Source organism: Hirundo rustica, chromosome 2 (genome assembly GCF_015227805.2).
Source record: "Hirundo rustica isolate bHirRus1 chromosome 2, bHirRus1.pri.v3, whole genome shotgun sequence".
Taxonomy (NCBI): Eukaryota; Metazoa; Chordata; class Aves; order Passeriformes; family Hirundinidae; genus Hirundo; species Hirundo rustica.
This window is the reverse complement of record NC_053451.1, coordinates 91,479,888-91,493,634: the sequence shown is the minus strand read 5'-3', so window position 1 is coordinate 91,493,634 and position 13,747 is coordinate 91,479,888. Positions and strand designations below refer to the sequence as shown.

General features: G+C 39.5%; 1 protein-coding gene across 8 annotated transcripts in view; it reads right to left on the bottom strand.

Moving 5' to 3' along the window:
* LIMS1 (LIM zinc finger domain containing 1) overlaps window positions 1-13,747 on the bottom strand; it is a 68,915-nt gene that overhangs the window by 3,803 nt on the left and 51,365 nt on the right. For all 8 annotated transcript variants that reach the window (XM_058419522.1, XM_058419521.1, XM_040056744.2 and 5 more), the window contains exons 2-8: window positions 12,920-13,079; window positions 7,592-7,658; window positions 5,444-5,564; window positions 4,438-4,587; window positions 3,059-3,209; window positions 2,177-2,269; window positions 701-749 (exon numbers count right to left, since the gene is read on the bottom strand). In XM_058419522.1, the coding sequence (XP_058275505.1) occupies window positions 701-749; window positions 2,177-2,269; window positions 3,059-3,209; window positions 4,438-4,587; window positions 5,444-5,564; window positions 7,592-7,658; window positions 12,920-13,079 (791 nt within the window). The remainder of the gene's footprint in view (window positions 1-700; window positions 750-2,176; window positions 2,270-3,058; window positions 3,210-4,437; window positions 4,588-5,443; window positions 5,565-7,591; window positions 7,659-12,919; window positions 13,080-13,747) is intronic.

Sequence of the window (13,747 nt, the reverse complement as noted above, 5' to 3'; positions counted from 1 at the left end):
ACATTATTTCAGGTAGAATGATTTGCTTTTGGCATTTTATCAGAGCTAGTTAGCAAAAAAACCCACTCAAACCCGCCCCCTTCTCCCCCAAAAAACAATCAAACAATAACAAAACAAGCAAATTACTTGCAGTTCTGCCTTTACAGGACATATATTTCAAAGTATGATCATTCCTGGTTTTGTGACATTATCATAAGCCTAGATTTTCAAAAGACAGGTGCTTGCAATAGATAGGTAAATATCTCCAGGATTCAAACTGACATAATAGGAACAAGGCATTAAAAAAAAAAAAAAAATCCCAACAGTGCCCACTCACTAGATCTTTCGGTATCTAAATATTTTTTTCAAATTTGGCTCATGATCCACAGATTCATTTGTGGAGATGCCTGTATGTTCCATCTCACCCTTGCATGTGTTCTTTCTTGAAGGTGGTGTGGCAGGAAGCCATTTCTGAGCATCTTCCAGCATCCCTGGCCTCTGCATGTCACTAAGGGTTTTCACAGTTCTCTTTGGCCATGGGGTGGTCTTCTATCGTCATGAAATGATGGTAGGTTTTCCTACCATTTGGTCTCTGACTAATCAGCTCTAATTTAATTTCTGGTCATCTGTTTAATGAAAACTGGGCTGTTTCCCCTTTATTTTCACTTTTAAAGAGAACTTCCATCAAAAAAGAATGTTAAGAAAACAGAAAAGTGCTTACCATCTCCTTCAATCACACGATTGCAATGGAAACAAACATCACCAAACAGCTGAAGAGGAAAGAGAAGTAATAGATTTTTAATATAATGATTTTATTGAGGGTAACTTATCAAACTAGCAAAATAACTATATTTCAGCTGATGGGCACAATTGCTTTTCTGTTTATTCCAGTGATATAAATGGAATGTTGGCAAGTCTGGTTTGGTTTTCCAAGTACACTTTGCATCATCTCATCAAAAAAAGTCTTGATAATACTAAAGATGAAAACTTTTATCTACCTCTGATTCTCTGTGAGTATGATTTTGTTTTGTTTCAAGATTTCTCTAATTCTGAAGATTTGAAATACAGCAGTTGGTGTCATATACATATTATTACTAACCAGAAAATGTAACATTTGGACTTACATGCATGACTAAAACAATGTATTACTGTAACGGTAAGAAAATGTTATCTTTATTTAAAAAAAAAAAAAAAAAAAAAAAAGGAATTTTTCTGACAAAAAATATTAATTCTTTCTCCAGGCTTAACATTTGTCTACAGTATAACAAGAAGTGCCACAAACCTCATGTATTTTTTTCTAACTGTAGTAGTTAACCTAGGAAAAGACATCCACTCTACATACAGCTCTTGTCTGTGTATGGGCTTGGCCCATCCCAGCCACAACACTATTACTATGAACGTCACAGCATTTACAGTCTGCAAGTGTGCCAGCACCAATCATCTGCCCTTCATCACTAATGACCAACTAAGAATCCATCTGTAATTAGCAGATGCCGTACAACTCCCAAGTGTAACCCCTCCTCGTGTGTTTATGTAAGCGAGGGAGGTGGATGTGACGTGACACAGATGGCTTCCAAAGTACAATATGTCTGTGTGTCGTGGGGCTGCAGTCCCCATCCAAGGGAGCCTGGAGAGGGGTGGTACCGCCACATGTAACTTCTACATAAATGCAAGTGGTCACTAGAGGGTGTCTTCCGACAAATTTCGTCTTGGAAGTATTTCTCAACCTAATTAATGACTGAGCAACAGCAGATATCAACACACAGCATTAGAGCAGCAGCTGCAGGGAAACCCACCACTCACTGGGGCCTCCAAATGCAGCGAGTGAGTGGCAAATCTTCTTTAACTCCTTAGGAGGGATTAGTGGTCATTAGCTGCTCTGATCCACAGATACGTCAAAGCCCCGTAACAGCTCTACTTAAGTACCACTAAGCTTGAAGAACAACTTGATACTGATTGTCCTGGCCAGCCTTTGTAAAATACCACAGTTTTCTTTTTTAATGCCTTACAGATGAATAGGGAAACCTGTATAAAATAAACACAACAGAACATATGCTAATTGCCATTACACCCACAGGTGCCTTTAACAAGACAGAAGACATGGTTTTACATCTCTGTATAACAAAACCAGTCTGTGAGTTTAGCAATTAATGCCATTTTTAAAAATATATGTAATAAATGTAATACGTAACCTTACCTGATTATAGTGGGTTTCACAATATGCCAAGCCTTTTCTCTCATAATGACGATGACCCAGGAATGGCTTTTCACATTTTGCACAAACAAAATGCTACAAAGAAAATTACAATACATTTTTTAATCTTTTGGAAGTAATGTTATTTTTTCCTGGAAAGCAAATTAAACACGTCCACTACTTGAACATGGCTGAAGTCTGCTGAGCAATTTTGAAGAGCAGAGTTAAAACTTTTGTTTCTACATTTAAAATAACTAAAATAATATTTCTCTCAACATCTCCAACATTTCAGTCCAAAAGTTACAAAACAAAATCAAGCAATGGATTCTTGTTTTTTATCAAAGAAGAGAATTAAGAGTTATTAAATAATTTTTATTATCACTATACCCTTGTGAAGAAAGCATTTCCTAGAAGAGACTTTCAAAACAAAAGAAAGAACAATTTATCTAATTAAAATGGAAGATGTGGAACTAAGTCTTGTATCTGACCTTGAAATATGAACTCTTACATGAACTGTTAAAGAAATATATACATGGCAGGTGACTGTGGAAGACCTAAGGGTACTATCATGCTTAGTAACATGGTTTCCACAGATCTGACTGCCTTTCCAATGTACTGCTTTGAGCTCTGAAATTTTCTTTTGTAAGGGCCTTGCCATGCTTCCTTTGATTACTGATTTTAGTTTCACAGTCAAAGCTCTCTGTAAGGTGGGAAATAACTCCTGTTTCACAGCCACAATGAGGTTGGAGAGGGACTTGGAGAAGGCAGTTATAATTATTGCTGCAAACTTTGAGAATCCTTTCATTGAAATTTAACAGCAAAATCACAGATAAATATGCTAAAGTTTACATTTGTAAGAGAGATTGTATAGCATCTGATGTTTACCTCCACATGCCATTGTTTACCCATAGCATTCACCACACGGCCTTCAATTGGTCTCCTACATGCCCCACAGATGGGGACACCCATTTTGTCATGGCAGGGTAAGCAATAGAGTTCTCCTTTCAGCTCACGAGCATCAGCAGTAAGTTCCTTCCTGTTCAGAAGTTAATGAATTGAGAGCATGAATAAAGACACTCAAAAATGTCATTCTTGAGAGTTTCTACTCTCAAGTGAAAAGTGAAGTGAAAAAAGAAATTTAGCATTTGCTTTAGAAATTATATTTATAATACAGTAATGCAGCAGCATCAAATATAATTTATTTTAACACAGTTCAAGCCTGATCACAGTAAACTGAGAACAGGCTGCAAAGCGAGGTGCACTGAATCTCTCTGGAAACAGCTACTGAGCTACTGTCATTCTGCTTAAGCAGCACAAATCTGTGTGTGAAAGCTGCAGATGTTTGGTTTATGTTCTGGCACTTATCACCAGTTTATTTTAGATTTGCATAACTGCAACTGAAAGTAAAATGTAGTCCTCTAAATCTAGTTACATTTTCCTTGTATCAGACTTCAGAGAAAGACAACTACAGACCCACATGAGCTAAGGCTTACTCATTTCCCATTGCAGAATCTTATAAACTCTACTTTTTAGTAATTTGCATGGTTAGATATGGAGGACAGCTAAACCTTAAAAGTGACTGTAGTCACAAATACTCTCAACTGGTTGCCACTGACATAACACTACATACTGTTACTCAAATCAGCCTTTACTATGGCACTGAAATAGTAGCTTCCTTTGCAGCAGAAATAAACAACTAAGAATCTATGCTATATCCTACATTGCCCCATGCTCCAATGATTATCCTACATCTCTGCATCAGTGCAGGATGTAGAAATGTGCAGTTTCACGTACTGCAGTTGCAAAAGATGATAAAATGAGATGGGAGTAGGCTTCTAAAAAAGGCAGGCTTTAAAAAGAGAGAACAAAGTTTGGACACCATTGAACTAAAAAAAAAAAAAAAAACATAGCCAAGATAGTCATTCAAGCAGCAAAAGAGAATCACTTCTCCCCCTAGCACAACAGTGAGCTATCATTTCTCTACTATAGAAATGGTATCTGTGTTGATACTTTGTAATTTGTAAGGTACCACCTTGTCCTGCAGAGTCCAATCTTTTTTTAGTTCCCAGAAGATCAGCTGTTGTTTGAACCCCACCAAGCCAAAAGCAGTAAAACATTTCTGGCCACAAGACATCCAAACCCACTCTTGTCAGTTTTACTGGACAAATTTTCAATTTAAATTGATTTTTTTTTCCACTTTTAAATTAATTTGAAGCAAATAAACCCAGAACTTTTCCTGTTTCCCTTTGCAGAACTCAGGTTACCCGCAGTTTGCACAGTTGAAATGATCAGGGTGATAAGGATCATTTTTGAATATGAGAGGCTGTTCATCAATAATGGCATGACACTTCTGGCAAATGTACTTTCCCAGGCCTCTGGCTTTTTCCCTGTTATGGCAAGGACGACAGAGATGTCTGAAACAGCATAAAAAAAGAGAGGTAAGTATTGCTACCAGGTACTACAGGGCAAAATATAAACTAAAAATCTCTCAGAACCTCATCTCAATCAGCTCTTTTTCGAGTCTTGTTAAAACAACTTCCTTGCTAAGACAAACAAAGTTCAAAGCACCAAAATGATTGCCCAAGTTCAGGGTGATTATTCAATTGTCACCACAGGAGTATCCTTTCTTCAGCTCTGCTGAGTTAAAGCTGTGTTGAAATTCAGAAAATTAAGTTCCGAATAGATTCTCATTGATTAATGTTTCACTTTCAAAAATTTAAAAATTTAGATTGGAAGCTTGATGAGCACAAAGGTCCTACTTCTATAGGACCTTATATATTAAATATAAGAAGGCAATGGCCATATAATAAATATAATGTAAAATATTGTTTTGATCCTAGCTGGCAAAAATATCCTGCTCTGTGAAGGGTCCTACTAAACATTAAGCAATTATTAATAAATATGGTGCTAAACTAGTCCAAAATTGGAGAATCAAGCTGGAAAAAGAAAATAAACATTTCTATAAAGGAAAAAAAAAGTGAATGCTTCTGTATCTGAATGTTTTCTCTCTTATTACATATAACAATGGCCCCAAAAGGTCACTGGGTAAAGAAAATGTTTGCTATGAAACTTAGTGTTGAAGTGGGTAAAATGTTAATGCTTTAAGATACCCATTCTTGGTTTTGGGATGCACTCTTAGACTTTCTTCTCACAGAAAGTACTTCAGGTGCTCCATCCGAGCAGGAAAGCTTCAGGAACCAAAACCTCTCAGTCCCACTATTAGCTCATCTAATTTATGATCAGTTAACTAAAGGAAGGGTGGAGATTTACCTGCCAGCATTCTTGACAAATCCAATATCAGCCAATACTACTTGGCAGATATCACAGCAGAAGCACTCTGGATGCCAGCTATTGTTCATGGCTTTAATAACACGACCAATAATGAACTCACCTGTGAGAAACACAACACCAGGATGTAAAATACAGCACTAGACAAATGTAAAAGTAACCCACAAATGAATCACTACCATGACTACAATCATCATTCCTTTCCTTACCTTAAAATCTGGTAGGACACATTGCTTTCAACATCGCAGCTCTGATTACAAACCCTGGAATTTGGGTTTGTTTGTTGTTTTTTTGTTATGGATCAGAAGAAAACAGCTGATGGAGGACCTTATGCTCTTTACATACAAGTCCTTCTATATGCATACTCCACTTTGTCTCTGCAATAATCCTTTTTTGGACCCTTCACTGGTTTTACTTATTTGTTCTCAAGCCGTTAAGAAATTTATGGAGTACTTCATAAAATAAGGGCTTTCTTGTCTCCTAATAATCTTTCTCCTTCTTTTCTTTAAGAGTATGACAAATTTAACTTGCCATGTACATAACAGTGGTTCCTACTCCACTAGGACCAAGCCTTGAAGGTATTCTATATTCAAGGTGCAATAGAACCGAGCTTGGGTGGCTGTGGATCTCCTGCAAAAAAACTCCCATGGGGTCCAAATGCAAAGGCACAGTGAAGCTGCAGAACAGTCAATCCAACACACAATTTCTGGCCTACCACAAAAGAGTTCTGTCCCACAAGGCATTGAAAAATAGTGTGACAACTAGTGCTTTGCATGCACAATGTGGCTGTACTGCACAGGCAGTGGAGTGATGTCCATCACATGTGACTTAGTTGTTCTCTATGCTGATGGACAGCACAGCCAGGGGCTTTGAGCAGTGCAAAATGTGTTGGGAGCTCAGCTTCCCAATGCTGTCAGAGGCTGAGTTCTGGCTTCGGAGAACAATTCCAAGAGCTGCCAAAGGGGAGAGATCAGGCAGGTAACTGCTGTGGATGATAACATCCAGTATGCAACTCCATAGCATTCCTATGAAGTCATGGCTTTTCAAGAACAAAATCCAATGGACTCCAGACATGTCAGGAATGCTCAAGGCCTCATCATTGACAACAGTGCCAATGACTTTGTGTTTATGAAATACAAGCAGTGGGAAAGCCCAGCTCTGGGCAGGACCTTGATGAGGTTTTAAGGGAGCTGGCAATACCAGGAGAGAGGACAGGAAAAGGTGGAGCTGTGCCAACTGTGCAGGAGATAGGCAGCATAGCTCCTCACAAATTGCCACTAACTCATTTCTTCCTCTTCCCCTGCTTGTTCACATCTGCAGCCTTAAATTCATAGTTCTGTAACATCTGCTTCCCTCTCTCTTGATGTTCAACACTTCCCTCCTCAAGAGGAAAGGCCTCACTCAGATAAATTAAAGCTTTGGCACCTTGCCAAAGATACACAAGGGCTTCCACACAAGTTTAGGGAATAGTCAAATAATGACTTCCCAGCTCTGGCCCAGCAAAATGTGTCACACACAGGGGAAAAGAAAACATGCAAGTGATTACAGTGCAGAAGACACAAAACATCTACATCAACAGTGGCAAATAAAAAGCAGCCCTCAGTATCATGTAATATGGACTTTACACACTGAAACCTGAAAGGCATTTGGTTTAAAAAAATGAGCAGGGGTGCAGCTGCCCATCACTCGATTGTAACACTATATGATGAATACTGTCTCAGTTTCTGTGAAGTAGGACAGCAGGGGTAGGTTACAAGAGTCAAAGCAGATGACAAAGTCTTGTTGCAAGGTTTCAGCTACATGAGAAGGGACAAATGTCAGCACATGGAGACGTACGGATATAAATAATCAGGAGCCATGGATGGTGTATACAATCAGGAGTTTATGAATGGTCTGTTCTTTGGATCATAGGCTCAACAGCTAAATTACTTACTGAATGAATGCAAATTTTGTTTTTAAATCCTACTGGTTTATGACCTTTAGAAAAAGCAACTCTCCAGTTCCTCTGACGTCTAGCTCATTCCTGAAGTTCAGATGCTCTGGTGAATATGAGCACCTCCCAGAGAGCAGATACAAGGGCACTCCCATATGTGATCAGCGTGAAGTATTTCACCTTAAGTTAACACTTACCACATTGATGGCAGCAAGGGGCAAAAAGCATTTGAAAATCATGTTCACAGTATTTCCTCCCTTCAAACTGCAAACAGAAAAAGATCTGAGCGTTAGAAGGATGAGGAACATGAACTTAACAAAAATGCTGTAACAGCCTGGTGTGTTTCCATATACAATTAGGTACTTAAACATGAGGGGCTGAGCCAAAAAAAAAAAAAAAAAGACCATGAGCTACATGTGCTAGGCATTACATCCACCCACCTTAATTCACCTACTAGTTAGCATGTAGTGTTAATAGCACACCATTTCTCCAGTACTGCTGAGAGTGTAAGGCATTTTCTGTCACTCATTTACGTCACAAGAGACGTCTGAATTTTGACAGACTACTGAAACTGAAGCAAACAAGCACATTCTGAGCAGGATATTAGCTAACAAACAGCCTTGGCCAGCAGGAGGGAAGAAGCATTTTTCCCAAACCTTTTTGATGTCTTCCTCGCTCTACATTTCCTGCCAGAATGACCCAGCATACCAGAGGAAGTACATGTAATGGAGATTAGGGTAGGAAGAACACCCGGGGCAGGAATCTTTCCAATTTATGGAGCAGTTCAACCAAAACGTGAAGGGAAATAAGCCTTTTCCTTCATGATGCTTATTTCATAGACTCATAGAAGCATTTAGGTTGGAAAAGACCCTTAAGATAATCAAGTCCAAATATTAAGAAGCAAAGTTCACTACATTGATCAAATTAAATTGATTTTAAGGGATTTGAATTTTATCACAGCTTAGGTAAGTTCAGCTACAGTTTAACCTCTCATTAAAAAAAACCAAAACAAATCCATATGGAATAAAAAGATTCACTGCATTAGTAGCTTAGCCAAGGAATATGTAAAAACATGTAGGCAAATATGTGCTGAAATGAAGAGAAATATTTAGATACCTTCAGGCATCACTATTATTAGACATAAATGCCGATGAGCATGTCAAAACCACGTAGACAATATTAGGTATGCTATAAAATGTTTGGATTTGAATGTCTCAGTTTAAAACAGTGGAACAAGGAGGACAGCAGGAAACCTTCCTCCTTTCTTTTCACTGGGCCTAAGACAAAACCAAGTGAATAGCACAAAATATTACTCACAAAGTAAGGTTTTGTGCATGGACAGAAAATACAGAAGTGTATTTCAAGATTACCTGTTGTATAATACGAAATGACAAAGATCAAATACAATATAAATATCATAAATACTCTTGCAACTGGCAGGATGGGGATCTAATAAAACATTTCACTAGATATTTATGTTTAGAAAATTCCTGTGCCCAATCTGAATTGCACCTATTAGGAACAGAAAGACATTAACTCAGTAGAGACCTTTTCAGAAGTCTCTGCCAGAAATTTATCAAGTGCTATTCCAGTGTAATACTCTAAAACAGATTACTTTTTAATTTCAGCTTTTAAAAAAAAAAGTAATTGAGAAGTACAGGGCTATTACTTTCTCAAAGAGGAATGGAAATTACTGTTTCATTGTGAACTGTGCTTGCTTCCTGCAGGATAAAATCCTTTTCAAACTGAAAAAACCCCAAAAGCTTCCTGTTCTGTGTAAACAGGTGGTCCAATGGGGATGCTTAGGTTTGCTTGAATTTCAAAGCCACCACATGTTGATCTAAACAGACCAAACAGGTTTTCTTCCCTTCTGGTTTGCATCAGGCAGGTTGATTTCCATCCGATCTTGTTTATATTTTCAATCTCTCTGCTCCTTTGTTCTGCCCTTTGTGGATGACCCAGCAGTTATTATCAGAGAAAGCCTTGAGCTCCTGTAATGAATCTTACAGTACATAGTTTAAAAGCAAGGTCATTTCACTGTTGTATGCTGAAGGTCCATGAGGTAAATCTGCATAAAACATCTCACTGTGAAATAACCTCCAGCTTACCTGCATGTTTTTAGCTAACCTAAGTGCAAAGTCATGCACAAAAACTGAGACTTAAGAGATTGTTCCTCTAAGGCAGCTTTTGGTAAAAAACATTTTAAGAAAACACTCAAGGTACAACTGGAATAGAAACAAACATGACCAGCCATTAGCATAGGACTGTGCACCGCTACCTGTAGAGAAATGCTACAACAGCAGCTCTAGGGAATACACACCTTCAAGGTGTGTAGAAGCAGAGTAGAAGCAGACCAGAATTGCTACCACTTCACACCTAACAGCAAAGAATGGAGTTCGGTAACTACTGGAATGTGCTTGTGCTAATTTTTGTTTAGACTGAGTGCATAAAAAAACTTGCTAAAATGATGTTACTGAGCAAACTGGAATACAAATCAAACATACCGTACCCCTAGTTTCTGTGCAATGTTAGGCACGCAGCTCTCAGGAATCCAAACTATCACTTCCAACACGGGCTCAAGAGGACATCCACAAAACCCCTGCTATGCTGTGCAGACTCTAAGCAGTGGATGGGCACCACTGGTGCCTGTGAGTGACTCGGCTCCAGTGCCAGCCCACAGCGAGCTGTGCTGGTCAGGGTGCTTGCAAGGCAGCCCAGAGACAAATCCTGCAGCACAGGAGACCTGACCAGTTCCAACCCCTCCCATGGGACACAGCGTGAAGGCTTATCATGGCAGGGTTTGACAGCAAGTGTGATAAGCAGCTTAATGACTAACTGGGGGAACCCTGCAAGGCTTGCAATAGGCGAGGAACAATATTTGTCTTCCTAATTGCTAAGAGCTGGAAATCATTTCCAATAAATACTAGCTTAGCAAAAGCAGGGACAGAATAAACACAAGCTCATGCTGGGCAACCGACAATGCCTGTGTTTACCCACGGGAACCTGCTCAGAAAAACACATACCTGGCCACACCTTCAAACACATCTATCTTCTCAAAGACTGCATTAAGCCAGTCTGAGGAAAATGTCCCTTCTGCACATCTTCTCCAGTCACTGTTTTTCTTGACAGTGATACAGATTATCTCAAGTCCTCTGAGCACTGTCAGCCATTCTTGAGCACTCACGAACCTAAGCCCATCTTCTACCTGCTCAGGGCTTTCCTTCCTCTCACAAAATCGCAGAATGGGTCAGGTTGGAGGTGGGGTCATCTGGTCAAACCTCCCTGCTCAAGCAAGGCCATCCTAGAACACACTGCACAGAATTACATCCAGATGGCTCTTGAGTATCTCCAGTGAGGGAGACTTTACAACCTCTCCGGGCAATTTGTACCAGTGCACAGCAAAGAAGCTCTTCCCCATGATCAGGCAGAACTTCCTGTACATCAGTTTCTGCCCATTACCTCTTGCTCTATTGCTTGGCACCACCAAGCAGAGACTGGCTCCCTCCTGTGACACTCTCCCTTCAGATAATTATATACATTGATGAGATCCCGTCTCAGTCATCTCTTCCTGAGTCTGAACAGGCCCAGCTCCCTCAGCCTATCCAATGTTGTTTTACCTCTGTAATGATTGTTCCAAGAAGTGTCTATCCTAACTGAAACTTTCCACTTTCTATGTAACATTTCTCAGGCTACCCAGACTGAAAAAAACTCCTAGCAACATCAGCCAAAACATGGTTAACACACAGTGTAATTTTCATTCCTGGGACAATCTGCTGGCACTCACTTCTGACTTACTGTCTTTGAGAGCAGAATGTTTCAGTAAGAGAGTGCTCCAAGACCAATCATCATGAATATGAATGTTAACAAGACAGCAGTAGGAAGCAAAATGCCTACATCCAGTATATCCAAGCACCACTAGGATACTTGCCTCTGCCACTGAGATTCAGGTATGGCCACCCAAGAGCAACAGAGAGAGATTGCAACATTCCTGAACTAGGTCCAAAAGTAGGATTTTCTTTCTGCTGTAGTCTCCCCTAGAAGATACCTAGAATCTGCCTAGAGCATGATTTCCCAAACTTATCTTTAAGGATCATTCAACTTTCTGAAAGAGGTCCCTGGAATGTCTCACTGTTTTTTGAGTCAGAAAAAGAATGAATAAAGTATTCATTATTTAGAGAAAATACATTTTATTGGTTTAAGACAATTTTATTAACATAATTACAAATATTTTAGTTCTGAAATGTTCGTATCACTTTGCATTTCCTCAGGTCTTAACCGGTCAGGATGGACTCTTTACCAGTCAACTCAGTATATATTAACAATTCTAATGCAACGTGTTAAGTATCTAAGGGGTTGTTCTTTTGTTTCTATTTAACTAATTCTGCCCTGCAGCTCACCTTTTGATGGCTTATGGAACAGTGAGGGCTGATTTACTACAATTTGTGAAACACTATCTCCAGACCCTTTTGATCCTCAAACAAGGTGAGAAAAAGCAAATCCCCAGGAATCTCCTTAGCCAGTCTCTTCCACAATCCACACTCCTCCCGCATCCTCTCCTCATCACGGCATAACATGCCTCTGTAAAATTAGAAATGCTTCTGTGGAAGATAAACTATTATGCTCTTGCCAAAGGATGACACCTGTATGTGAGAGCACAGAATTGCTCCTTTTACATTCTGCTCATTTTCCTTTTCACATCATATGACACAAATCCTGTAACTGCTACCCTAAGACGGACTGTAAGCTACTCGAGCAGGGCCTTATCTCTCTGACAGTAATTCCCTGTCTCATACCATCTATTGCTCCCTATACCCATCACTTTGTATTTTATGAACCAGTCTAGAGCTTTCACTAAAGCCACTTTGTGAATTCCCATGATAGGGGAACGTAAAAGAAAATGAACCTATAACAAAATACTCTCCTAAGCCAAGGCAAATCAACATGGAGCTCAGAAATATAACTGGGATCAGGTTTTAACCCCTGAAAGTGTGTAAGAACTGAAAATTTTGAATGCTCTGGACTGTTAAACTTAAGAGCTGATCTTGCACTGGCCCTGTCTGGTTTGAACCACAGCATGCTCACATACAGATCATCTCTTTTCCAATGCCAAGTTGGACTCACTCAACTCTGCGATAAACCTCCTAAGGACCACAGGATGCTGTGATTTCCCTCTATATGACTTTCTCCTCTAAGAAGTATATTTTCTCTGTATTTCTGGCATGATACATCAGATTCACAAATTTCAGGGAAACAATTTGCACTGAGAAAAACTCTCCAGGAGTTTTTCTCTCAGTGCTGATAATACTAAAGTCCACATTCAGAGAATGTTACATACATTGACGCCTTCCAAATTAGCACAGAAATGCATCTGGATTTTTTTCTCCCTTTACTGGGCATACTCTTTCAGAGCCCAGATCCTCCCGTGGATCTTTCTAAGCTACCCACCTGCCTGTAGCTACTTCTGCTATGGGAATGAAGGCTCAAGAGATGGTATGGGGACAGGAGGGCTCCTCTGCCCCGCTTACCTCATAGAAGAGCCCTTCAGGGAACTGCTGAAAGCACTGGGCGCAGACGAAGCACTGCTCGTGGTACAGCTCACCATTGCTGTTGACAATTTTCTCGGCAGGGGCAAAGCCCCCCCTGCAGCGCTCGCAGATGGCGTTTGCAAGCGCGTTCGCCATGTTGCTGTCATAAAAAAAAAAAAAAAAAAAGAAACAGAAAATTAACCTAAATAGAGAACAGCACTGGTCGTGGCCACACCAGGCCAAACTCCATCATCCTAATGCTAAGCTGGTCAACACAAGTTTTGCAACGAACTTCATGGCCTGTGGCCTCTCCTCAAATAGGAAACTACCATTTCTCCCTGCTCCCAAACTCTTTAGAAACAAAATTCCTGTGATGTGCTCGAATTAATTAAAACCCCCAAACAGAAATGTTGTCACTACAGACACATTTACAGGCTTTTTATGATGAAAAGCAACAGGCAATTCAAAGTACTGTGAAAATTATGATATACATCAAAATTACTGAAAAGAAGGCAAATATTAATGATTGAGAACTGGCATCACATAGGAAAACATAAATGATTTATTGTAAACCAACTCCTAATTCTAATATATATATATATATATATAACAGCATTAGTTCAGAGCTCTAAATAAGCAATGAGTGAACAATAAGTGAAAGAGTGGACCGGATCTCGTCCAGCAGATATTAATGAAAAACAGAGTAGTTGAATAAATATCCCTTATACGAGCTCTGCATAGCTTGAAGTCATTTTACAAATTTAGTTTGAAGTCATGGGATTTTTGATTGGTTTGTTAGGGATTATCGCAGGGAGCTCAGCTCATCAT